The sequence below is a fragment of the Perna viridis genome, chromosome 10 (assembly GCF_037379345.1).
Source record: "Perna viridis isolate PV_CMFRI_1.1 ecotype Kerala chromosome 10, ASM3737934v1, whole genome shotgun sequence".
NCBI lineage: Eukaryota > Metazoa > Mollusca > Bivalvia > Mytilida > Mytilidae > Perna > Perna viridis.
The window spans coordinates 6,197,490-6,224,169 of record NC_142454.1 but is presented as its reverse complement, the minus strand read 5'-3'; the positions used below and the strand labels follow the sequence as shown (position 1 = coordinate 6,224,169).

The window sequence follows — 26,680 nt, the reverse complement described above, 5'->3', positions numbered from 1 at the left end:
CTCGCTTTATAAAGTAAACTCCATACTAATATGTCCGACCTTATATAGGGAGAACAAAAGCGGTAAATAGACACAGAAAAAAAAAGAAATGACAATAGTTATCCTCGGAGGATAACTTTAAACATGTTTGACTGCTTTATAAAATATCAAGTTAAGGGCCATAAACAAAATAAAGCATTTCATCTGAACATGCTACTGACAATTTAGCATTATAACTGTGCATCTTTTTACATAATATCATTAATGATCGATATAATGTCACATAAATCTTTGTAAATTTATTTCTTTTGACCTTAAATTGTATTGGTTCATCATTATAAAATCTACATCCGCCAGTGTATCTATTGCTTTGTGATTACATTGGAATGTAAATGCACTTACCACTCGACTTTATTTCATCATGGATTTAACAATTAAAATACGTATATAAATCCTAATCCTTCTGTACGATACCAATTAAAAATCAATAAAATTAATTAAAATAAGCTAGATTTTTCGTGCTAGAAACATTGCATGGAGGTGGAATATTATTAACTTATTTTATTTATATGAACCTTTAGTGCCGTTTTAGAACTTTGTATTCTGAAGAGAATAAGTCAAAGGATCAGAGAAAGCAAAAATTAAAAAGAAACAAAGCACACATAAAAATATAATAAAATATTGAAAAAAAATAATGGCACTACTTTTCGTTGAGCTTCTTCTTGCATAACTACGCTAAAACTTGCAGTTGTACTCAATTAATGTTAAAGTATACGTTGTCGGAAAATCATTTATGATATATTTGTCTAAAAACGTAAGGAAAGATTAGTGAAAATGTTACCAGCCTCACTATTAGCAAGCCCGTTCCTTAATAATTTACGAAAAAAAAAAAACACCAGTTCTTAAAGAGTAATCAAGGGAACCAAGGCTACAGCGGTAATCAAAAGAATGTACTCGAGGGACAAAGACCAGACATGGAAAACAGACATACACAACAAAGAATATAAAGTAACTTAAATCAAACATACAAAGTAACAAAAGTAAATGAGCAACTCGGACTCCACTAAAAACTAGGAGCATGGACCAGGTGCACCGGTAGGGTAAGCGTCCTCTGCTTTTCTAGAAACACCCGTCGAGTTGCTCATAAAAAGTCAAGTCCGGGGTAGACAAACGAGGAAAGGAAAACTGTGAACCATTGAATAAATCAGTTTTTTATGGTGCAGATGGATACACCATAACGATCCACGAGTTCATGATGACGACCATAAAACTTCTGCAGTGATGACTTCAATCTTGTAGCAACATAACCCTGTTCCAGAAGCCTATTTGTTAGAGTTCTAGCGCGATACAAAAAGTCTGCGTAGTTTCGGCAAGCTCTGGCATAGCGTATGAGTTGTGATATGAACACTCCATACGCAGCAGCCGAAGGGATGTTGCCACAGATGAAAGGAAAGTTGACAATTCTGAATGAAAAGTCATCACGTTTGTCGTAAAGTTTGGTCAATAGTTTTCCTTTACCATCGATTTCTAAATGTAGGTCAAGATATGAGGCTGACTTGTGTCTGTAGTATCCTTTATCTCAAGTTCATTTGGGTAGATGCGATGTATCAAATCCCCGAAATTAGGATTGTTTAAAGATAATACGTCATCTATATAGCGGAAACTGAAATTAAAGGATCTAGCCAAACGATATTCTTTCTTTCTGATCAGATCAGTTATAAAGTCAGCCTCATAAGAGTGAAGGAATAGGTGAGCAAGTAAAGGAGCACAATTTGTTCCCATTGGAATGCCGACCGTTTGTTGAAAAACACGTCCACCACACTGGACAAATATTTTGTCGATTAAAAATTCCAGCATTTTGTAAACATCTTCCTCTGTATATTTGGAAGATGATTTGGAATTATTTCTTACAAAGTATGAGGAATCTCTACCAAGAACTATATATTTGTATCTAGGTGTACCATCGTTTTTGGAAAAACAACGATGTATAATGTTTTTAAGTCGGGATTTTAACTGAGTATGGGGAATAGAAGTATACAGTGTTGAAAAATCATAGGTTTTAATGCTATTATATTCAAATAATAGTCTTGAACTTATTGTCTCCAAAAGATCTTTCGAATTTTTCAGGATCCACATTGAATTAATACCACTACAGGATTAAAAAGTGTTGTGGTAGGACTGTAGACCGTCTTTGACAGTTGTGAGTATAGAAGTTAAAAGTTTTGAATGAGGTTTGGTAGTACATTTTGCAGATCCAGCTATGAAACGTTGTTTATATGGATTCTTGTGAAGTTTAGGAATCCAGTACATAGACGGTAAAACATATCAATTGACGTTAAACTCAAAGAATAGATGAAAACCATTATTTATCTGTTGGTTTGAAACTGCACAAAGAGTTACAAGAGACAAATAATATTTGTAAAGTCAGTGTAGACTAAATCGTCATGAGAACTTCCTTTTGTTCTTTTCAGATTTCTGTTCGTACGAGAGTACAAAAAAATAACCAATATAATGCATTATACTCAAGAATTTTAAGGTAATTTTCCCTAACAAAATTACAAACGATGTTGTAATATCTATGACACAGGTTTTTGGGAATCAAATTCGACATGTAGAACAATGCATATTTGCACATTACGTAAAAACCACAAAAAGTACAAATCGAACTAAAATAGAAACAAATGACATTGATATTTTTCTTTTGCCTGAAGATGTCAAGGAAAGAATCTACAAGCTACATTATAATGTGGCTCATGTGATTGGTCATCGGTTAGATTACTTAAGTTTTGATTTGTTTGGCTTTATTCCTATGCCATTATATTGACACACATCAATGGCTACAATCATTAAAATAACGGTTACTATAACAGCGGTCCCAACGTATCCAATGGCAGTCACAGAAAGTCTGTTGTCAGCGGCACTTGACCTTTTTCTTTTGTATGACGATAATGACGTTTTATCCAAGGCGAGATCTACTGATAATGAAGATGGTCCGGAGTTATCATTACCGGTGGTTGTTTCAATGGAAACGGTCGTATAATTAAGTGTTGACATGTTATTTGTTTTGCATACCAAAGAATTAGATATAAGACTAAGAGTTTCGTCTGCAATAAAAGAAAACATGTAATTATTGTACGCAGATGAAATCACTCAAACTTTAAATGATGCTGGTTTCCTAATTCTTTAAGATTTCAAAACAAAAGGCCTTTCGTTCAGTACAGAAAAAACAACAAACCATTCACTGCTTCTAAAGTAACAACTAACAATTTATGTACAACATATCAAAATTTGCAATATCGTATGATTGGCATCACGGTCATATGTATGAAATATTAGAGAACTATTTATCGTATTGGACAAAGTTTCTCCTTACTTCAGGGTACACCAAAAAGGGAGTCGTTTAAAATATATGGAACAAATAGAAGTGTTATGTAAAATATACATTTCTAATTTGGCAAATCATTCAAAGAATATTTACCTCCAAAATAGAAAATCCAATCCCCTGTTGAACCCCATCCTGTCATTATCCCGACATTACTCACTTCAAAATCATTCGGGAACGAGGCATTCAGGACGGCATCGATACCAACAGTAAAGCCTCGTCCTAACAAAAATCTAGATCTATTCCAGCACAGCCAGTATGGAGTGTAACTACTACAAGACAGTAAATTGTCAATAGAATAGTGTTTAGGGTCTAACCCCTTAAATCTTGTAGATACCGCAGCACCTTTAAAACTACCAATCACAATTTCGAAAATGTCGTATTCGCTTGAAATATTAGTTTGTATTTGTATAAAGAGAAAGGAGTCAGAGCAGGCTTTTACCAAGAACCTGATATTGTTAGTCATGTAAGGAAAATATCCTATATCTGACAGATGTTTTCCATAACTCCAAATATCAGACTCCCTTGAAGAATCTATATTGCCGGAATTCTCAGTCTGTAACCATTGTACTTGTAGTTCACCTGGAATATAGGTCAAATGTTCATGCAATCAGGCATTTAGTTTCAAATAAAGAAAAAATATTGATTGTTGACATGAAAACATATGTGCACCCCTATTTCAATTTATTTATCATATTTTCCATAACAACTCTAGTTTACTACGAAAGATATAAAATAGCAGTTTGCCTATTTTGTCCTGTATAGTTTCGTTTTTTACCCATTGACCTAAAAGACGCTCTTCCATGGAAACGCAAGTCACCTGATCGCCATTCTGATCCCGATTGGCCAAATACTGATAAATTAGTTACGTTCGAAAATTTAAATTGCGTGCCATGTGTTATTTCCTGAATATAATGTAGAAAATTATAAGTAAAAAGAACAAAATTTATTGCGTCGGCCATCTTCATTTTTACAGAAAGTACTTGTTTACCGTTAATTTATGTTGAAATTAATCAACAGTTGAAATAATTAAATTCAGATCCGGTAATAATTACACTTTCAAATGGAGAAGACAGAAAAACATTATAAGTAAGAACATATATATAAACATGTCCTTTTTTATTGATAAAAGTGGAGAGCAAAATATACGAAAGATAAAATATTCACTTTAGAGAAGATATTTAATATTGCAACGGTTGAAATTTTACATGAAAAACGATTCTTACAAGTCAAATATACTTTTTAGAAGTGATGAAAACCTCAAGCAGGTTTAAACGATTTACAAAATTCCAATTATCAATTATTTGCAAGACAAAATGTCATTAATGTTGTAAATGAAAATAAATTGTACCTTAAATATTTCATTTTCATAGATAAATTGCAAAATAACACCACAATTTTTGGGGATATATTTGACAAACCTTTAATTGATGTTAAAGTCCATACTAAATATGTTGCACAGAATAATGTTCTCACTGATTCCATGTCTATCAAGTGTTTATTGAGCTTCATTGATTTGCTCTAAAAAGCTACAGTAAGCAGACTGTTGTGTAGAAGCTAATCAGCATACAGAATAAGGAGCTGATTGGTATTCAAAATGTAATTTGACGAAAGATTAATTATTTATTCTTGCTCATAAACCGCCTTGCAGAAACTTACCAAAATTTTGTTATATTGTATACCTTGATCAAATATATAAAATTGGTATACAGTTTAACTGACCTACCGATATTTCAAAGGTGTCAAGTAACTTGTTCATTCATATCTCAGAACGGTTTCTGAGATATAATCTTAATTGTTCAAATCCGATGAAATATAGTTATGATACTGTTTTCCAATTCGTTAAATATGGTTAATTGTTGTATTAACATTGATTCGTTCATAAGGTATTTACAAAAAAACCTAACAGATGATATTTTATGTTGCTACAAGATTCAAGTCATCACTACAGAAGTTTTATGGTCATCATCATGAACTCGTGAATCGTTATGATGTATCCATCTGCACCATGAAAACTGATTTATTCAACAGGTCATAGTTTTCCTTTCCTCGTTTGTCTACCCCAGACTTGACTTTTTATGAGCAACTCGACGGGTGTTTCTAGAAAAGCAGACGACCATACTCCCAGTTTTTAGTGGAATCCGAGTTGCTCATTTGCTTTTGTTACTTTGTATATTTGATTTTAGTTATTTTATGTTCTTTGTTTTGTATGTCTGTTTTCCATATCTGGTCTTTGTCCCTGGATTGCATTCTTTTGAATACCGCTAGTAACTTGGTTCCCTTGATTACCCTTATTTAAAAGCTATTATCTGCATGACACGGGTTATATCCTTATTGTATGATTAATGAACCGTGGTTCTCAACCCCGCTTTTGAAGAACTTGATTAATTTTGCGTACGGTGAGGGCTTAACTTTAATAAGATTTAAACTTATCTTAGGCTGGTAAATATATGTCAGTTAATTGCTAGTAATACTTTGTTCCTAGAAAAAGCAGAGGATGCATACTCTTTCGGTGCACCTGGTCCTTGTTCCCAGGTTTTAGTGGATTCCGAGTTGATAATTTCCGTTTGTTACTCTGTATGTATTATTTTGGTTATTCTATGTTCTCTAATGTGTATGTCTGTTTTCTATGTCTAGACTTATCTTCATGAACTCATGAATCGTTACGGTGAATCCATCTGCACCATGAAAACTAATTTGTTCAACGTCTCATAGTTTTCCTTTCCTCTTTCCTCTACCGATGAACTGACTTTTTATGAGCATATTTCTTGAAAAGCAGAGGACGTAAGTCTACCAATGCACCTTCTACATGATCCCAGTTTTTAGTAGAGTCCGAGTTGCTCATTTACATTTGTTACTTTGTATGTATGATTTTAGTTACTTTATGTTTTTTTGACGTGTATGTCTATTTTCCACTAGATCTGATTTCCGCTAGAATCTCGGTTCCCTCGATACTCTTTAACGAGGGACTTAATCCTTTTTTTAACTGATTTTAACGTAAGACTAATTGTGTAATATGTTTTTCACAATAGTGAGATTTAAAAGGGAAATGGTTGTAATCACACAAAAATACTTTACCTCACCACATTCTTGCGCCTGTCCCAAAGTCAGGAATTTCTGGCCTCTTTTTGTATTGTTTTTTTTTCACTTTCAGTTAACTTTTATATTGCTGGCTTATATGGCGGTAACTACTTCTTGTACCTGTGAAAATGGTTGTTTTTGGCCAGCTGCAGCCTGCCCTGTGGTGTGAGGGTTTCTTCGTTAGTCATTGAAGACTCATGGATGGCTTTAAACTGTCATTTTCCTTCCCGGTGGGGTTGTCTCTGATATATACCCCGTACCCATTCCGTAACATTATTTTGAAGTACGGTTTCAATGGACGTTTGAAAAACATATTTCAAAATGTCACCTGCAAATTTAATTGTATCATGTAATTTTAAGTTTAAGGTTTTGGCTATATTGACCTATAAATCATTCAAACACAAAAAACATTGACGAATATTAAAAAAGTGTAAACTTCCCAATTACACCATTTACTATTAATGATTTCAATTGTCCCCAAAGAAAATCTCCTTTCCAAATGTAAAATTTCTATTTTCATTTAAGTTTGAAACATTTTTCCTTAAAACACACTTCTTCCCACCCCCAAAACACTTTCCCTATTCCCCCGTTCTCCATATACTATAGAATAGGAAGTTTTCCCATACATGTACTACAAGTATAGAATACACAAAAATTACTGCAATTACTAAACGGATTTACGTGAAAATGCTATGGAAGAAAAAAACATTAATTTTCCCGGAAAAATATCTTGTTAATGATTGGATATTTCTAATAGAAATAATGGCGCAAATGAAAGAATAAAGGATGCATTTGAAAATATGTATTACTAAAAAATATCGAGTAATTTCTTTTTCCTTAAAAAAAGTCTGATTGACGCGCCAAAATCACGTTAGCATCTTTCAAATAAATGCTTATGGTAGGCAAGACAGTGTAACCGGTCGTCTGCCTGATCTTCCTAACTAATTTGGACACGAAGAGGACATCGATTTGTAAGTGTTATAGTTTAAAAAAAAACAGTAATAATTTTCTCATTCCGATGTATTTTTAAAATGACATTGCTTTGTCTCTTGCAGTGAATTTCGAACATACAGTAAATCGTATTTGTATTTTCACTTCAAGCTTTAATAAACCATATGTATACCCCCACTTTCCATTTAGCAGAAGGATACCAATGAAATTTTGCATATGTTAGCCCTCATATACCACTGCATTAAATTGAAAGAAACTTTAGTAGAATTTTATTCCCACTGTAAAGTTTCTATTTTAGATTTTGATCCTAATCAATTTAGGAGTTTCACATAGCAAAACATGGACTTTACAATTTATGAATATGGGGAAATGGGGTACTAATTTCTTATTAATAACTCTTCCTAAATCACTGACTAGAATGTAATGCCACTTTCACATAATCGTCATTACATATTCTCATTGTGCATCACCTATTTAAGATTAAAAACAAAAACTTATACATGTCTCTAAGAAGCAGAAAATGATCAGCTCCCGAGAATAAAAATGAATAATCTGTTTTAAAATTACATCCATTTTATGTCTATTCATGCAAAAATGATATAAAAGATAGCGAGAAGACCTTTCTGAATGTGATCTCTATTGATTTTTCTTGTTTTATGTGTTTTTTTTTAAGTAGCACTCCAGCTAAGGATCATGCAAAATGTGATTCATGGGTAAAAAGCATACATATTTTTATTTTTGATATTTTGTTTGAAATGTCATAGTAAACAGAAATTAACATGTCGTTTTCATATAACCCGTGCTCTTAGGAGATAAAAATTATATAAAATGCACTGTAGATTTCAAAATTAAGGAAGATAACTCTGTAGATGACAATCAAATACAATAGAATCTATTGGATTTTCAATGTTGATTATCTCCTATGAGCAGGCAGATTTCAATGAATAATTACACATTTTCATATATAGACCCATAAAACAACTTAATTACAAAAATAAAAATATGTAGCCTTTTTTGGGGTGTATCACATTTTTCAGATTTTGGATGATTCTTACAAAGACAGCTACTTAATTCCTACCACATAGAAAATGAATAATCTGGTTTAAAATTATATGCTTTTTATGTCTGTTCATGCAAACATGACATAAAGGATAGCAAGAGGACCTTTCTGAACTTGATCTATATTGATTTTTCTTGTTTCTGTAGGGTTTTAATTCTATCACATGTGTGTGTGTGTGTGTGATCCGTTATTGATGACTTGGACTAAAAAGTATCTTTGATCGATAAATAACGTGAAATGTTGCAGTAAGAAACATATTTTGTTATACGAGTATATAAACAAAGAAATTTGATAATAAAAGTATGATACAACTATCACTAGAAATTAAAAAATACCTTCAATAACCAAGTATGTCGAAGGCAAAAGAAAAAGTAGAAAGCAAACGTTTTCGTTGTTAAGATGCTTTTCTTATTAAAGAAACAAAACATGGTGTAAGAACTATCTTAAGTAAACAGGCGTTTTTAGTCCAAGTAATCAATAACATGTGGTAGGAATAAAACTACAGAAATAACATATGTCAATACAGATCAAGTTCAGAAAGGTCTTCAAATCGATGCCTAACTGCCACTAAATATTAAAGCGAATATCATCAAAGAATAATCAAAGCAACCAAGGTTATAGCTGTAATCAAAAGAATGTAATCCAGTGACAAAAAACAGGCATGGAAAACAGACATACACAACAAAGAACATAAAGTAACTAAAACCATACATATAAAGAAACAAAAACAAATGAGTAACTCGGACTCCACCAAAAACTGGGAGCAAGGACCAGGTGCACCGGTAGGGTAAACGTCATCTGCTTTTCTAGAAACACCCGTCGAGTTGCTCATAAAAAGTCAAGTCCGGGGTAGCGAAACGAGGAAAGGAATCTATGACCCATTGAATAAATCAGTTTTCATAGTGCAGATGGATACACCATAAGGATCCACGAGTTCATAATGACGACCATAAAACTTCTGTAGTGATGACTTCAATCTTGTAGCAACATAACCCTGTTCCAGAAGCCCATTTGTTAGAGTTCTAGCGAGATTCAAAAAGTCTGTGTAGTTCAGCAAGCTCTGGCATAACGTATGAGTTGTGATAAGAACACTCCATACGCAGGTGCTGAATGGATATCGCCATAGATGAAAGGAAAGTTGACAATTCTGAATGAAAAGTCGTCACATTTGTCGTAATGTTTGGTCAATAGTTTTCCTTTACCATCGATTTCTAAGTGTCTTAAAGGGTTTTTTGATACATTATCAATGCTGAAGTTTGTTTTACGGATTGTTCGAAGTAAATCGTTCAAAGTAATAGAATTCAATTTTTATTCATAAACCGAATAATGATTGAAACTAATTTCATGTATAAATATAAAAATTGTAACTTCAAGTGAAGGAAAGGGAGAATGTTACTTTGCATTTTCAAAACACTATGTATATTTGTCTCCGTTTCTTGATAAATAAGTTAGTAATTATATTTGTCTATTATTTGTTTTCAGGTAACAGAAGACAAAAGCATGACGACGCTTCGGTCATCATGGGGCTTGGTTTTATATATCGTCATATCAACAGTGAATCAGGGAGAGACTTTTTTAAGAATTCCATATGATGCTGAAACAAACGACGAAAGTTAGTCAAAATGTAATATTTATATTCGCTGTGTACACTATGAACAATATCAATGTGATGTAAAATGTTTTTTTTGCTCAATTTCTATTCCAATATGGGTAAAAAATACTAAGCTTATGTGTTAATATCTATTGATTTATCAATCTGCTGTCAAAACAGATACATTTTCTCATGAATCATCGATGAAATCTATGTTAATATAAAGGTAACCCATCTGTTGTCTAGAAAAACTAAAATATAATCATCGGTGCCGAGAACACAATTACATTTAATTTTGAAAATATTAAATCCCGAGATTTGAATAACTCGTCACATCATGTTATAGATAGTTTTCAGCAGCCTCAAATATTTGTTATTTGACATTTCAACCAAATTTGACAGTTTCGTCTTCCTTTCATTGAACGTCAATAATCGAATATAATTTCCTAAAGTAGTGAATTTGTCAATTGACCAGATTATATTAACTTTATATTGTGTCTGATACAAAGTTTAAATTCCCTTGCTATTCAAAATTTTATCAGGTAATGACCTTTCATTAAAAGGAAGACCAACTCTTTACCCCAAGGCTTTCTATGTTACTCATCGTAGTAATTTGTACCTAAATCTAATCATTGCGATCTGCACAAATGATCATGATCTCTTTTTCAGCTGACTTTAATTGTTTGTATCACTTGTTTTAGAACAAGTAGACGTCCATATACACGTAGGCAGCCGAGAGAAACGGTCAACCACCAATAACGTGTTCCCCGAGATATTCGAACTGGACTTCGCTCTCGATGGGTCACATAAGCATTTGCATCTCACGAAAAACACAAATCTTCAGACAAATACGGACGTGTTCGCTTTAGATCAGGAAAACTATTTAGAAAACATATAGAAGAAGAAGAGGTTAGAAGACTTTGTTAAACATTTTTATGGGAGATGTTTGTTCTCATTGTTGAGGGAATATAGATACACTAAGCTGGCCGTGAAGGTTGTTACGAAGCAGGCTCAGTATTTTGTTTTATAATCGATCGTTATGATTGAATGTTAGGATAACAATTTGGGGATATTCTTAATTGAATAGGCTCAGATACATCATGACGATATTGCCAACTATATTGATTAGTTTTTATAGACTGTATGTTAGAATGAAATAGTTTTCTAAAATTTTACTTTTTTCATTTTGTTTTTTGTTTTTGTTTTAAGGAATCTGTTTTTTACCAAGATGCTAAGCAAGGAGCAGTATTTGTTGTACAGAGAAACAGAACAGGTGCATCAAACTTGGTAAGCTGTATAGTTTGTCTTACGCAGTAAATAGAAGACTTTATAAGACTTTATGAAAGAAGTAGACAGGATTAATGAATGGCAAAACCTACCAAATTCACTTTTATTTCTAATTCAGAAACAATTTAAGATCACTGTCCTAGTTTGCCATTTGGTTGTTGCGCTTTTTAAAGAAAAAAGATATAAAATTAGTATAAAATTTTATACGAAATACGTTCACACAACACAAAAGACAAAACTTCGCGTGCATATTTTGTTTCTTCTAAAGAAATTCCTGACTTTGAGGCAGGCGTAAACATGTGGTGTACTTTGGCGTAATCACAACCCTTCCCCTTTTAAGTCTGACCATTGTGGAAAAAACATTACACAATTAATTTAACCTTAAAATCAGTTCAAAAAGGATTAAGTCCCCCTTAAAGAGTATCGCGGAAACCAAGATTCTAGCGGAAATCAAAAGAATGTAATTCAGGGATAATGACCAGACATGAAAAGCAGACAAACGCAACAAAAACATAAAGTAACTAAAATAATACATACAAAGTAACAAAAGTAAATGAGCAACTCGGACTACACTAAAACCTGGGAGCATGGACTAGGTGCACCAGTAGGGTAAGCGTCCTCTGTTTTTTCTAGAGATACCCGCCTAGAGTTGCTCATAAAAAGTCATGTCCAGGGTAGAGGAAAGGAAAACTATGACAGATTGAACAAATCAGTCTTTATGGCGCAGATGGGTTCACCGTAACGATCCACCAGTTCATGATGACGACCAAAAAACTTCTGTACCGATGCATTCAATCTTGTAGCAACATAACCCTATTCCAGAAGCATATCTGTTACAATTCAAGCGCGATACAAAAAGTCTGCGCAGTATTATCAAGCTCTGGCACAACGTAAGAGTCGTAAGACGAACACTCCATACGTAGGTGTTGAGAAAAAAAAAGAACTAATATTTGTGATTAAAAGTTATGCACGGGAGCACTTAGAAAATTGATTATTCTACCAGAATTTAACGATGCATGAAATAAGACAATTTCTGTACGTGTACATTGAATTTACAGTGTTGTTAAAAAGTTGTAAAAAGTCATACAACTTAGAATATAAAAGATATAAACACAAACCATAATACATCACATCGTAAGAAACCCACCACCGACTACGTTTCGTGCTTAACTCCATCCGTTTCCGACGATGATTCGAAAACAAAAACCGTATACATATAATAATAAGATTGAATTTACTCGTCGAAGAAACAAATACAAATAGTCCTTTGCTTTTTCCAACTGCCTTTTAATCATTGTATAAATAATTATTAGATGGGACTAATGCAGGTCGGAAACAAAGACTTTATCCTACAATCAGACGATGACTTGTCAACAGGGGACAAAATCTCCAATTTCAAGGTCACAAAGCAATCATTAAAGCCTGTTGACTTTGCTGACTTCAGGGATTCAGGTATTGATTAGATTATTCAAGCGACTTTTTTTGGTACTTTGACTGTTGTTTATACCAAGAATTTCTTTTTCGATATGTTTTGGGTACTTTGATTGTTAATCACACCAAGAATTTCTTGATCTATAATGATGATTTAAGATTCATATCCGTTTAATTTTGCGCTGACCTATTGCTGTAAAAAAGAAATTGGTTTGATAATATTTCTTCTTTTTTAAAATTTTTTTTCCAACTTCATTTCTAGAAACTACAAAGGAGAACGTACAGGCAATCGTCGGTAGACGTCGGAAGCGTGCTACGGGAAACTATAATGTACAACCAACCGTCGGTAGAAGGTGGAAGCGTGCTTCGGGAAGCTATAATGTGGAGCTGCTAATGGTTGTTGACTTCTCAATTTACAAATAGTAAGTTGTCTGTAAGCGAGCGAAAAGATATGAAAAAAGTTAACGACCTCTTAAAATTTGCGGAACAATAAAAATGGCGAAACGAACTTCACTCAATTTGTATGTCACTTAATTGCTATCTAATTAAACGTTTACAGGACGATTGTTACTTGCATATAGCATTAGATTAAAATATTCATAGATTAAATTTAGGTAATTAGAAACTTCTCTAATCTTTTTAATTCTAGTTGGTATGATTTAAGTACAGGAACGACACCCCAAAATAAAGAAACAGAAGCACTGAAAAATATACGACAATTTTTTGCCTTTGCTATAAATGGGGTAAGTTATAAACACAAACAATATTTAGTAAAGGTAAACTACAACTAATTTATGAAGACACAAATGTATGAGGAAATGCATCTTAAAACGTCTCTTACGAATTTTTTTTATCAGTCCTAAGTTGAAAAATACTCAGTTTCTTCTAAAACAATGAGTTATGATTGTTTTTTTTTGTAAAATAAGTTCTTTGTGCTGATGTGACTACTGATTTACCGATTATGACAATAGCATGCCGATGCTTTTTAATCACCACTGGTATAGTCACGAACAATGGAAGAGAGAGGTTTAGCGCGCTGTCAAACCTAGATTTAACCCACCATTTCGTCTGAAGTGCCTGTACCATTGCAGTACCAGCTGCTCCTGTGGTGTAATATCTATTTAGACAGATTTATTTTGGACTTTACTTAATTCTGAATCGGATCAGTGTTCGGTAATTTTGTTGTTATCCTTATTATTTGAGAAGTTGAAAGAAAAAAAAACACAAGTCAATAATCAATTATTACTAAAATACAATTGTGATTAAAAGTATAGTGTTGAGCTTAAGCGGTGATTATTTCGGCTTTCAGGTGAAAAACCTTTTACCGATATCATACGCACCATCTAATGACTGTGAGAGGTTTAACGTTTGGCTAGCACATTTAAATATAAATATGTCAATTCTTTGAAAAGTGTAAATGTAAAATAAATATTAATTTTTTTCTGTATTATTTTCTAAAAAACTTACGCATATAACATTTATATTTTAGATCGACGCAATGTACAAAAATATTCAGACGAATTCATATACTATTTCTGTGGTATTCGCCGGGTTAATTATTGCTCAGGTAACTTTTATTATTACTGTTGTACTCGCCGGGTCATTTATTGCACAGGAAACTTTTACAATTTTTGTGGTACTCGCCTGAGTAAATTAAAGCACAGATAATGTTTACGTTTTTTGTGGTATTCGCCGGGTTAATTGCTGCTCAGATAACTATATTGTTTTATGGCATATACCATATTATTTATGAATTTCATAATCAATCGTCATTAAAAAGAAGGAAGTTTCACTGCAATACACAAACATGAGATCTAGAACAATACTGTCAAATATGTTAAAAAATGAATGCAATAAACAGTTATAAATTCTTTTATAGACCCCAAATGATGCAAAATGGACTGAGGATATAAAAAACATAAATACAAGTCCAGTTCAAGTTGATTCTAGTTCAGCTTTAGATAAGTTTAGAGTCTGGGATAGAGGACAGCCGTCTGGGAGCGTCCCAGGGCACGATCATGCCATGCTTTTTACCAGGTAAGTACCCACAGGACATATGAACGTATGTACGCACTATAAAATGAATAAACAAAGGAGAAGAGGCGACAAAGGGTATTATTGGTATAAACCTGAAAATTATTACAAAAATATTGAATAATTAATAAAAATAAATCCATCACAAATGATAAAGCATAAAGACTCCTGATAATTCTTGCATAAATATTGAAAGGACAGAAACATTGCTTGAAGTTTACCAAGAGTAATCAAGGGAACCAAGGTTATAGCGGTAAACAAAAGAATATAATCCAGGGACAAAGACCAGACATGGAAAACAGACATACACAATAAAGAACATAAAGTAACTAAAATCATGCATACAAAGTAACAAAAACAAATGAGCAACTCGGACTCCACTAAAAAGTGGGAGCATGGACCAGGTTCACCGGTAGGGTAAGCGTCATCTGCTTTTCTAGAAACACCCGCCGAGTTGCTCATAAAAAGTCAAGTCCGGGGTAGACAAACGAGGAAAGGCAAACTATGACCCGTTGAATAAATCAGTTTTCATGATGCTGATGGATACATCATAACGATCCACGAGATGACGACCATAAAACTTCTGTAGTGATGACTTCAATCTTGTAGCAACATAACCCTGTTCCAGAAGCCTATTTGTTAGAGTTCTAGCGCGATACAAAAAGTGTGCGTAGTTTCGGCAAGCTCTGGCATAACGTATGAGTTGTGATATGAACACTCCATACGCAGGAGCCGAAGGGATGTTGCCACAGATGAAAGGAAAGTTGACAATTCTGAATGAAAAGTCATCACGTTTGTCGTAAAATTTGGTCAATAGTTTTCGTTTACCATCGATTTCTAAGTGTAGGTCAAGATATGAGGCTGACTTCACAGTGTCTGTAGTATCCTTTATCTCAAGTTCTTTTGGGTAGATGCGATGTATCAAATCCCCGAAATTAGGATTGTTTAAAGATAATACGTCATCTATATAGCGGAAACTGAGATATATTCAGATGTTCTGTCGAATTTGGTACTTTTTGGTCATATTTGTGGCAAGAAAACGGTGTCTACAATACAGAAACAACTTCATATTTTGTGAATACATTAATTATTGCGTAGTTTATCATATGTGAATATACAAAGTTATTTCTTAGGTGTGGACATAGTTTTCTGGATAAAATTATGTCCAAAATAACAACAAAGTTCAAAATTCTCAGCAGTTTTTGCTAAATGACATAAAATGTTCATTACAATAAAATCGAGCCACACATTATTATGTTCCTTATATTTATCTATTTTACTATGTAATGAACCACTTTTATGTTATAACAACAAAGTTGATATTTTTAGGAAATATTCATAGCTTAATGTCCCTACACCTTTCAATGAATTAAAATATTTTTGTAAATGTTAAAAAGAATTCGTTGGGAATCTTCTTAGATAAAGATAATTGATAATATATTGTCTCCATTATTGTATAATTAAAAACATATGCATTTGTATGTGCTTGAGTATATTCTTGAACGTTTTGAAAGTTTGAAAATGAAAAAGATGAGACCGGTAAATAAACATAAATCACAAACTTGATTAATTTAATCAACAATTTTAATTGTTTGTGTAACATTCTGCAACCAATGGGGTTATACTATACTCGGCGTCACATAAATAAGATACTGTTAAAATTTGAATAAAAATATTTTCTACGACTTTATTGACACCTACCGTCGTTTAAATTGTCTTAAATTACTTGCTCATTCGTTTAGCCAAACGGCTTCTCCGTAAACATTGAATCGTTAAATTCCGGTGAGATTTTAATTCTCGGTCCCAATATTTACATTATCAAAAGTCTGCCATGTTTACACTTATCGGGTTGCTAGGAGATGTTGTTTACTTTGAAATGGTTTGTCCAAAAACCGAAGAACCCAGAATGCATTTCGGCGCTAATTCGGATATCTCGTATTTATTAAGTATAGAGTTTTCCCGTGTTTCACGCACGATTTCAGCCAATGAACGACTCGTTGGAACTATCACGTCATGCATATATGCGAACTATCTTCAGATTAAATAAAAGAGAGACAACTGTAGCGGTAAGTCCCGACAGTTAAAAAAATAGAGCTTCAAATCGAAAATGTGCTGTATGTGACTTCGAGTATAATAAAAAACTTTACCACTGCAAAATATTTATTTTGGATATTTCCATTCATTAGCTTGACACTTACTCACTTTATATCACAACGTCAGGTATGACAATTGCACAAATATCGTTTCATTTCAGATATGACTTATTTTATGATGGGTCAACGGCTAATGCAGGTACGATCTTAGTCAATGGTATCATTTGCTTGAATTTAATTTTAAACGATCTTAAATAATTAATGCTAAATGATAAAAAATCAATATTCACATTGTATTTACTTTCTCGCTCTACCTTTATCTTTCAAGTTAAAATGTTTGTACTCTTAATATTTCATATTCTCTGTGTCTTTTCTAAGAAAAATATGTTAAACATAGACCACGTCAAGTACTTCTCCTTTAGTCTTAATTCTTGTTACATGAACAGGTAGTTCTAGTAGATACAGTTTATTGAAATAATTATCAGTCACACCTTTTGAACACTTTTCGAAGCAAGAGTAAAACTGTCTATACTTGTGTTTCCAAGGTAGCCCCTTAAAGTTAATTTAGTTATGCGTCATATAATTATTTTAGGGTTAGCTTTTGTCGGCACTGTATGTAAAGCCAGTAGTCAGTCAATCGTTGAAGCTCACTTCAACTTCGTCTTCGTAAACATAGCTGCTCATGAATTGGGTCACAGGTGAATATATAACCTACATTTTGGAAAATTGCAAATTAAAGGTCGCCACAAGTCTTTTTGTCATTTATAAGTTTGAACAACACACACACACACACACGCGCGCACACACAAATATATATATATAGAAGGGTCTGAAAAATTCCCAACGATGTTAGAACTGTCAATTTTGCATTGCAGATTTTTGGTCGTTCCCTCCGCGGGGAACGATAGATCCCTAGATTAATCCTACGAGGAGGAATGACCCGGCCAGCGAAAGCTATATTTTATAGCCTAGCTGGTCGAGTGGTCTAGGGCGCTGGACTTGGTGCAGGCGATGTTGCCATAGATGACACAGCGGTACGAGTTCGAGTCCCGCGGAGGGAACGACCAAATATTTGCATCGCAAATTTGACAGGTCTAACATCGTTGGGAACTTTTCAGACCCTTCTATAAGTTTACGTTATCTTCCCTGTATCAATTTTATCCGATGGAGCAGTGTACCGTATCGAGTCGTCACATTCTGAGTTAAAATGATTACATCTGTCATATATTCTTAAGTAATATAAGTCATATTAGTTAAGAATTAGAACATATATACCCCGCTTGTATTGTAAAGGTGTTCATTATTAAAAGTCGAAATATGTTTATCTGCAAATAGTTTCAACAGAAAACTCAGAACAAGTATAATTTTCCGTTGTTGACTCAACGACAGATATGGCGTGTTCACTGTAAGATATTACTTCTTTCTTTTTTTTTTAACAGATTTAAATTATATTGATTTGTTTGACCGTCACTTGTGTCGGGTAACACGGAGGAGTTTCACGGAGGTTGTATTGCATGTTTACGTTTCCCGATAGATATATGAAAGTCGTACAAGTTATCATAGTTCATTTCTGTTCCAGAATTGTAAAAAGTCTAGCGCAATACAAAAAAGTTTGCGTAGTTACGGCAAGCTCTGGCATAACGTATGAGATGTGATATGAAAACTCTATATGCAGGTGATGAAAGAGATGCACCCACAGATGAAAGGAATGTTGACAATACAAAATGAAAAGTCATCGCATTTGTCGTTTAGTTTGATCAATAGTTTTCTTTTACCATCAGTCTGTAGTCTGTAAGTAAATGTCAAGATATGACAACTTTACAGTGTCTGTAGTATCCTTTGCATGTATGTCAAGTTCTTTTGGGGGTAAACACGATGTATAAAATCTACGAAACTAGGATTGGTTAACGATAATACCTCGATGGTGAAAGAAATATAGTGTATGGTTGTATTGAGATTTGGTCTTACGAAGTCTTATCAAGCATTTTATCATTTCAGTCTAAGTGCTCGACATGACGGTTCAAATAACGTATGTAATGCAAATGATGCTTACATTATGGCTCCAAGCATTTCTCCTAAAAGAAGTAGTGTGATAGCAAAAAACCCTTGGATATTTTCATCTTGCTCAACTACATATTTTACAAGTTATATAGATTTGTTGGAGGCGTGAGTAATTAAAATTTATACCGTAAAAACAATGTTATCTAACATTTCAAATATTTATAATCAGAATTTAAGGCACATATTTTGATCAATATTAGTATAAAGTATGTAATAAGTTTTTCAATATTGATATAATTCTCGTCTTATATTAGGTTTTGTATTGTTAACAAACTGAACGGTTTATTTAAAGCCTACTATGATCTGAAACAGCTTATTTGATATTTGTTCCTGTATATGCTCTCTTATCAAAGAATAATCAAGGGAACCAAGGTTATAGCGGTAATCAAAAGAAAGTAATCCAGGGACAAAGACCAGACATAGGAAACAGACATACACAACAAAGAACATGAAGTAACTAAAATCATACATACAAAGTAACAAAAGCAAATGAGCAACTCGGACTAAAAACTGGGAACATGAACCAACTGTATCGGTAGGGTAAGCGTCTTCTGCTTTTCTAGAAACACCCGCGAGTTGCTCATAAAAAGTCAAGTCAAGTCCGGGGCAGACAAACAAGAAAAGGAAAACTATGACACGTTGAATAAATCAGTTTTCATGCCACCGACGAAAGGAAAGTTGACAATTCTGAATAAAAGTCATCACAATTTGATAGTACGTCATCTATATAGCGGAAACTGAAATTAAAGGATCTAGCCAAACGATATTCTTTCTTTCGGATCAGATTAACTGTAAAATCAGCCTCATAAGAGTGAAGGAATAGGTGAGCAAGTAGAGGAGCACAAATTGTTCCCATTGGAATGCGGACCGTTTGTTGAAAACGCGTCCACCACACTGGACAAATAATTTGTCGATCAAAAATTCCAGCACTTTTTTAAACAAAATGATGCAATCTTAATTAGTAAAGGCAGTCAAATTAATACCTTATACTATGTATATATCGTTATTTCATCTGTTCGTCAAACTTTTTAAATTATTTACGGAAATATCTTCTTTCATTTTGTTGTTTTTTTGCAGTAATTCACTTTCCTGCTTGAGTACCTTTGATTCAGCATACAATGCAACAGCTCTATCTGAGTACCAAAACCAATTGCCAGGACAGATTTACGATACCAACGAACAGTGCAAACGTATTAGAGGATCTACTTCATCATTCTGTAAAGTAATTTTATATGGCGGAATTTTGAGCCCAGCATGTCTAATCCAAACTTAAAAATCAGATATTGAAGGATTTTTTTATATAAAAAAAAATCACATTGAATTAAAAAAAAAAAAAAAACAACAACAACAAACAAAACAAAAACACTAATATGTGACATACAACAGCGATTAAATTTATGATGTAACAAAAAAAGTACTGAAATATTGATGAAAAAAACCAAATACTTATTTTTAATTTCTGACAAACAAAAGGCGAATAAATTCATAAGAAACCAAAAGAAAACAAAACCAACGTAATTGTTCGTTTCAGTTCTCGTTAGTTACAAACATGTACTGTTGCAAAATAGACGACATATGTTTAGTAAAACATTATTAAAGATATATCGCCTTCTTGTACAACCGCCTGTAGTTTCTCAAATTCTGAACGGTAATCATTTATGCACATAACTTTCAAGCTTTTGAGTTAACATAAAAAATCACTGCAGCCTCAAGTATGATTTTTTTTATTGAAATTGTATTTATCCCTATCAGGAGAACTGTTGAATCTCACTTGTGCTGTGGTAGACATGATTGATTCCTGGTTGAGATTGTTTTGTTTTTATGTTGTTTAGCTTTAACATTTGATATTTCTGTTACTAGAATATATACAATGGGGATTTTTCAACACTTTGCACTATCCTATGGTGTACGAAACCAGAGGATTCCAGTTTATGTTCAGGGTATTTTCCTGCTGATGGCACTAGTTGTGGATATCAAAAAGTATGTATGGAATTGTAGTTCATGGTGTTTTTAACGTCAATGAAAATGAATTAAAAACTCAAATGAATATATAATATTGTAACGATCCAACTATTTTGGGAGTTTACTGTAATTTTGTGGGTCACCGGTGTAGGAAATAATACTAAAGATTGGATGGAAGTTCAATAATTTATATAAATAGCAATCTTAAATTCTGCATACATAGGTTACAACAATATGACAAATTAGTATAATGATACAGTGGATTCTAGTCACATAAATCTTCGACAATAATTTGTGCACCAAGAAATTCACTCGGTGCAGCACCAAACACTTTTAGAAGGTGTTGCCAAAAGTTTACTGGGAGTAATGTCCTCGAAAAGTAAGCTCCAGCAGACGTTGGAGCAGTCTGCAGGTAATAAGTTATAGCAGCATAAAAGTTTACAAGTAATTAGAAATTACCAGTTTCTAGCCAAAACTAATTTGACTTTGGGCCATAATTTGCGTAGTAAGCTAATTGGTTTTTGCGACTGTCTGTCCGAATATCTACATGTAAAAATACCGATGAATAAGAATAGTACACGAAACCGATAATTGACAATAAGATGTGTCCGATACTGAAATTCATCGGGTGTAACAATATTAAAGTATGATTATAGTGTTATAAAATGGCTATTTTCATACTTGTAAATACCTGTACTTTGTTTGAGAGAGTAATCAAGGGAACCAAGGTTATAGCGGTAGTCAAAAGAATGTAATCCAGGGACAAAGACCAGACATGGAAAACAGACATACACAATAAAGAACATAAATTAACTAAAATCATACATACAAAGTAACAAAAGTAAATGAGCAACTCGGACTCCACTAAAAACTGGGAGCATGGACCAGGTGCACCGGTAGGGTAAGCGTCCTCTGCTTTTCTAGAAACACCCGCCGAGTTGCTCATAAAAAGTCAAGTCCGGCAGAATTGGGTCGAAGTTTGCTGTATAGGTACGAGGAACGACGAGAGCTTATACAGCTGATCGAGTCTCAATACGACTTTTTAAGAACCTAGTACAGATTAAATATTAAAATAGACCCTTTTGTGCTAACGTTGGGGTAGTCGATGAGCATGCGTAGAGCATGCTCAATATACACTTCCGCGAGGAAAATTCTTTTGTTCTATCCAAGTTCTACTTCGCGGAAGTGTATATTGAGCATGCTCACCAACTTACCACAAAAGGGTCTATACCCGATAATTGACACCTTTATAAACCAATTACTTACGATAACAGTATTTCTTCTCGACCGGAAACGAAAATTTAAACAATACAATGCAAGTGTCCTGGATTAATATTAAAGGAGAAGACCATGTTATTGTGCAAGTCATAAATATCGAAACTAATCTGTTAAATATTCACGAAAATTAAATTGAAACAAAATAATGTCCTTTTCTATATTGATTAATCGAGATTTACAGTTAAGAAATTTGAATTTCCCGCCTTTTTGTGACGTCACGAAGTCGGTTTGTAAAGTGAAAGTAAATAGGTAATTTTTACGATGTCAAAAGAAATCGCATATTTGGGACTTTTCTCCTATAATTTCAACCCAAAATAAATAAAAGAAGAGATTAAGGCACAACATGTAAGCAAATGTCAATCAATATTGACGAACAACGGGATTTGCAGCCAGACAGTATAGTATTTGTAAGGAGAATCTTATGGCTACTTCCGAAGAATGTTCGTGTTGCTGGTAAAAAAAAACAACTTTTAGAACATTTCTCTTTTATCATTCGTGCAATCGTAAACCTGACATGTCATCATGATTTGGTGATTAGATAAACAGGATCGTAGAAATATTTACGGAATATTCCTGTTTACATATAATTTACAGTACTTGTATCAGTACCAAACGGATTTATTGATGTCACGAGCCAATCAGAAGCTATTGGTAAAAATCTATAAAATCTGGCTATGATCTTCCTTCAGATAGGAGAGTTCTACAAGATGGCTATCCACTTATATTTCCAGGATTTCAAACTTTGCATAGCCTTGAGCATTTTATAAAAGTGCATTTTCCATTAAAGGTTATTTATTTTTGTTTACGTGGAAATGAATTTATCACAAGAGCCTAACTTAATGCAAAGGTGGTCTTTCCCTTTAATACTGGGTACAGGCCCTGTATTAATCTGTATTTGTTCTGTATATTTGCTTAAATTCAAAATGACTGCAAAAATACTACCCGACTAAATGGTCCGTTTCTATTAGCTTTACGATTGAGTTAAACGAGTGGCTCTGACGATCAATTCAAAGTCGAGTACACAAAGAGGCTGTATTTTCGAACAATAACTTTATATTGTTTCATACTAAAAACCGATAATATTGAATTTTAAGTATTTATTTTTAAATAATTCAAACGTCACAGAGTTACATTGAATGCATGGGGGAAACCCCGACTTCATACTAATCTCTGATAGATATGAGTGTGGCTTAAAAATACAAACAAAATATACATGTACACATAATACAGCATAGCTGTGTATTACACCTTGTATTTTACGAAATAATTTCATCGGCAATAAAAATACCGAAGCGTCAACAGTTGGGTGATTCAAATACGTCAAAATCCCGCAAAAATCATGGCCTTAATTTGAACACATGAAACAGAGGCTATCTATGCTCACAGAGTTGCGAACTGAATAAAAAATACAAATAAAAACAGAATATATGGGAAACAAGACTTCTTACAAAAAATAAAGCACTGGCAAAAAAGTATGTCCTGCTTCGCCAGGGGCATACGCCATAATATAAGTATCATTAGGTAATAATCTTGCGTGTCAAATGCTATAAATATTAGGGCAAAATAATTCATTTTAACTAAGTATCATTTGAAAAAAGTGAACACAAAATTAGATTAAGGTAAAGAAAATCACCGTACCACATGCGTGTCAATTATTTTTTTTAATTTTAGAATTTGATCTTCAACTTGACATTACAAAGCGATAATTCATGCGATACAAATTAACGTAGGATCAAAAAGATTTCTTCGACGCAGTCGGTATAGTTTCGCTCTTTACCCTTGACCTTCAACACACTCTTCCATGGAAACGCAAGTCACCTAATCACGATTCTGTTTCCCGATTGGCTAAATACCAATAACCTAGTGGTTATCGAGAATTGACATTGCGTGCAATATGTAATTTCATGAATGATATTTAGAAAATAATAAGCAAAAAGAACAAATTTTACTGCGTCGGCTATCTTTTTTTAAAGATAGTACTTGTTCAATATTTCAAAAGAAATAAAATGTATATTTCTCTGATAGCATGACGTCTCTAAATAAAAGATGAAATGAGTTTAATCGAAAATCTAATTTGATGATACTAACAGTACAATGAAAAGCAAATTTTATCAACTAGTTTTGCTATTATTGTACATTTCAGGTGGCAACCCAAACAGTTGCATGTATTGTGTAATTTCAATATTTGTTTTAAATAGTAGTTTATTTATTTTTTAGTGGTGTAGAAGTGGAGTATGTACATACGACCCTCATGCGCCTAGTAAGATTTGCTCATATTCTGTAGTAGGTTGTCAAGGTGCCAGTTTTATATTATGACTGTAACTTAAATGAAATTTGTTCTAAAATGAACATCTGCAATTGTCATTTTTGGGGTAAAATGCTTATGCATATAACATACATGTTATTCATCATTCCAATGTAAACAAATAGTGTTCCGCTACTGACGGGATCGCTGAAATATTCCTTCACACTGTTGTGAAATAGAACTTGTTCTTTCCTTTTCAAAAGAGGTTTGAAGCTAAGACGTCGAACAATTATAAAATACCTAAGTTAATGTTCAATTCATTCACATTAATTTTTTTTTCTGCAGAATCTTGTTTGAATGGAGACACAGATGGGGCAGTTTCTAGTAACGGAGATACCTGTGCAGTTATATTGGCAAACTATGCAACAAAATGCTTTACTGATGTAAGCATAGCAGCTGCTTGTTGTGAGTCATGTGCAACGCTTACTACTACAACTTCCACAAAAACAACAACACCGACGTCTACATTAACGACTTTAACCACACCACCGACAACTTTAACAACGACGACACCGACGCATACTTCAACGACTACAACAAAAGCAACGACAACTACAACATGGATACCGGCAACTAACACTACAACGCCGACGTCAACTTCAACAAAGCCAAAAACAACAACTACACCTACGACAAAACCTACGACACCGACGACTACTACAACAAAAACAACAACAAAAATGACGACAACAACTACAACCTTAAATACTAGGACACCCGCTTCAACATCATCTACGACACTGACAACTATTACAACAAATACAAATTTGAATTATTATTATTATCTGGTACGCCGACTGCTTCGATTTCTTAGATACAGGCTGTCAAGATATCGCCAACGACTACTACGATATCGCATATTTAGATATCACAGAAGACTACTTCGACGTTACCTTAGGCGATATCGCAGAAGACTAACAAAACAACTATTAAGCAGATTTCACCTACCACTTGTTCGATACCTATTGCTACGACAAATACGACTGCAATATTACCGTCGACTACGACTACATAGATTTGGGTGATTGTACATCATTTGATGGAGGTTTATAGTCCATTTTGGTTTCAAATTGAAATAAACCACTTGAAACATGTAGCATTTGCGTTTCTGTAGCAATTAAAATAGCAACTAGTTTTTCTATTGAATTAACATCATTTTGAATATTATAAAACACATTTGTGGAACATTTTATTTTATAAACTCTTAATCTTGTATCTTGTATAACCTCTCAGAAAATAAGCTGTTTATATACGTTCAAATTGACCTATTCCTTCACCCTTATGAGGCTGGCTTTAGGCTGATCTTAACCAAAGGAATCATTGTTTTACAAGTTTATTTGATCTCAGTTTCCGCAATATGGATGACTCTTTGTATTTGAACGTTATAAATTTGGCAATGATTTTATACATTGCATCTACCAACTTCCAAAGAGAAACAAAAACACTTTTGAGAATACTACAGACATTTAGTCAAAATCTATGCTCCCAGTTCAGAGATAGACGGATGACTTCACTTTACGACAAACTTGATGACTTCTCGTTTCGTATTGCCAATTTTTCTTTCCTCTGTTGAATCAGTACCATCGTATGGGGTTTTCGTATCTCGAAATGTGACTTATATATTATGTCAGAGATTGTCAAAACTCTGCAGATTCTTAGTTACGAGATTGATTCCTTAAACTCTGAGAGAGTATTATGATGCTACAAAAATAAAGTCATCGCTTCTAATGTTTTACTGTCGTAAATCGCAGTTATGAATCACAGTTCCTGGCTAAACTCTTTGGAGATCCTCCAAAACATGATTTGTTGCGTGAATTCAATAATACGTTTAGATATCTTGATCATATGTTTGTCGTAAATAATAATATTAACTGCAAATATAAGATATCCACACTAAAGAACGTAATGTGACTAAGTCTGCACAATGAAAACCGATGTGTTCACTTTGAAATTGTTTTTTGTCCTTAGTCTACCTCGGACTTAAAATTTTATGAATAACTCGATGAGTGTTTTTTTATGAAATCAGAGGACGCTTACCCCACTGCACCTTGTCCATGCTCCCAGTTTTGCGTAAAGTCCGTTTTGCGCATCGTTTCTTTTATTGTAACGAAGTACCGGTTAACATTATATATTTTGCTTTAACACATTGGCACCTGCCCAATGCTAGAGACGACAATTTTCTTTA

At 33.5% G+C, this 26,680-nt stretch overlaps 1 protein-coding gene across 1 annotated transcript; it reads left to right on the top strand.

Annotated features, from left to right (window-relative positions):
- The first annotated feature begins 7,329 nt into the window (after positions 1-7,329).
- LOC148604291 (metalloprotease mig-17-like) lies at positions 7,330-25,520 on the top strand. The gene is made up of 16 exons (XM_088550144.1): positions 7,330-7,413; positions 9,936-10,065; positions 10,746-10,953; positions 11,254-11,331; positions 12,645-12,783; positions 13,025-13,184; positions 13,412-13,505; positions 14,252-14,329; positions 14,642-14,799; positions 17,051-17,088; positions 17,482-17,587; positions 18,888-19,055; positions 20,028-20,172; positions 20,811-20,930; positions 24,408-24,450; positions 24,781-25,520. Exons 5-16 carry the CDS (start codon positions 12,645-12,647, stop codon positions 25,518-25,520), a joined length of 1,989 nt encoding a protein of 662 aa, XP_088406270.1. The 5' UTR covers positions 7,330-7,413; positions 9,936-10,065; positions 10,746-10,953; positions 11,254-11,331.
- Positions 25,521-26,680: the final 1,160 nt, after the last annotated feature.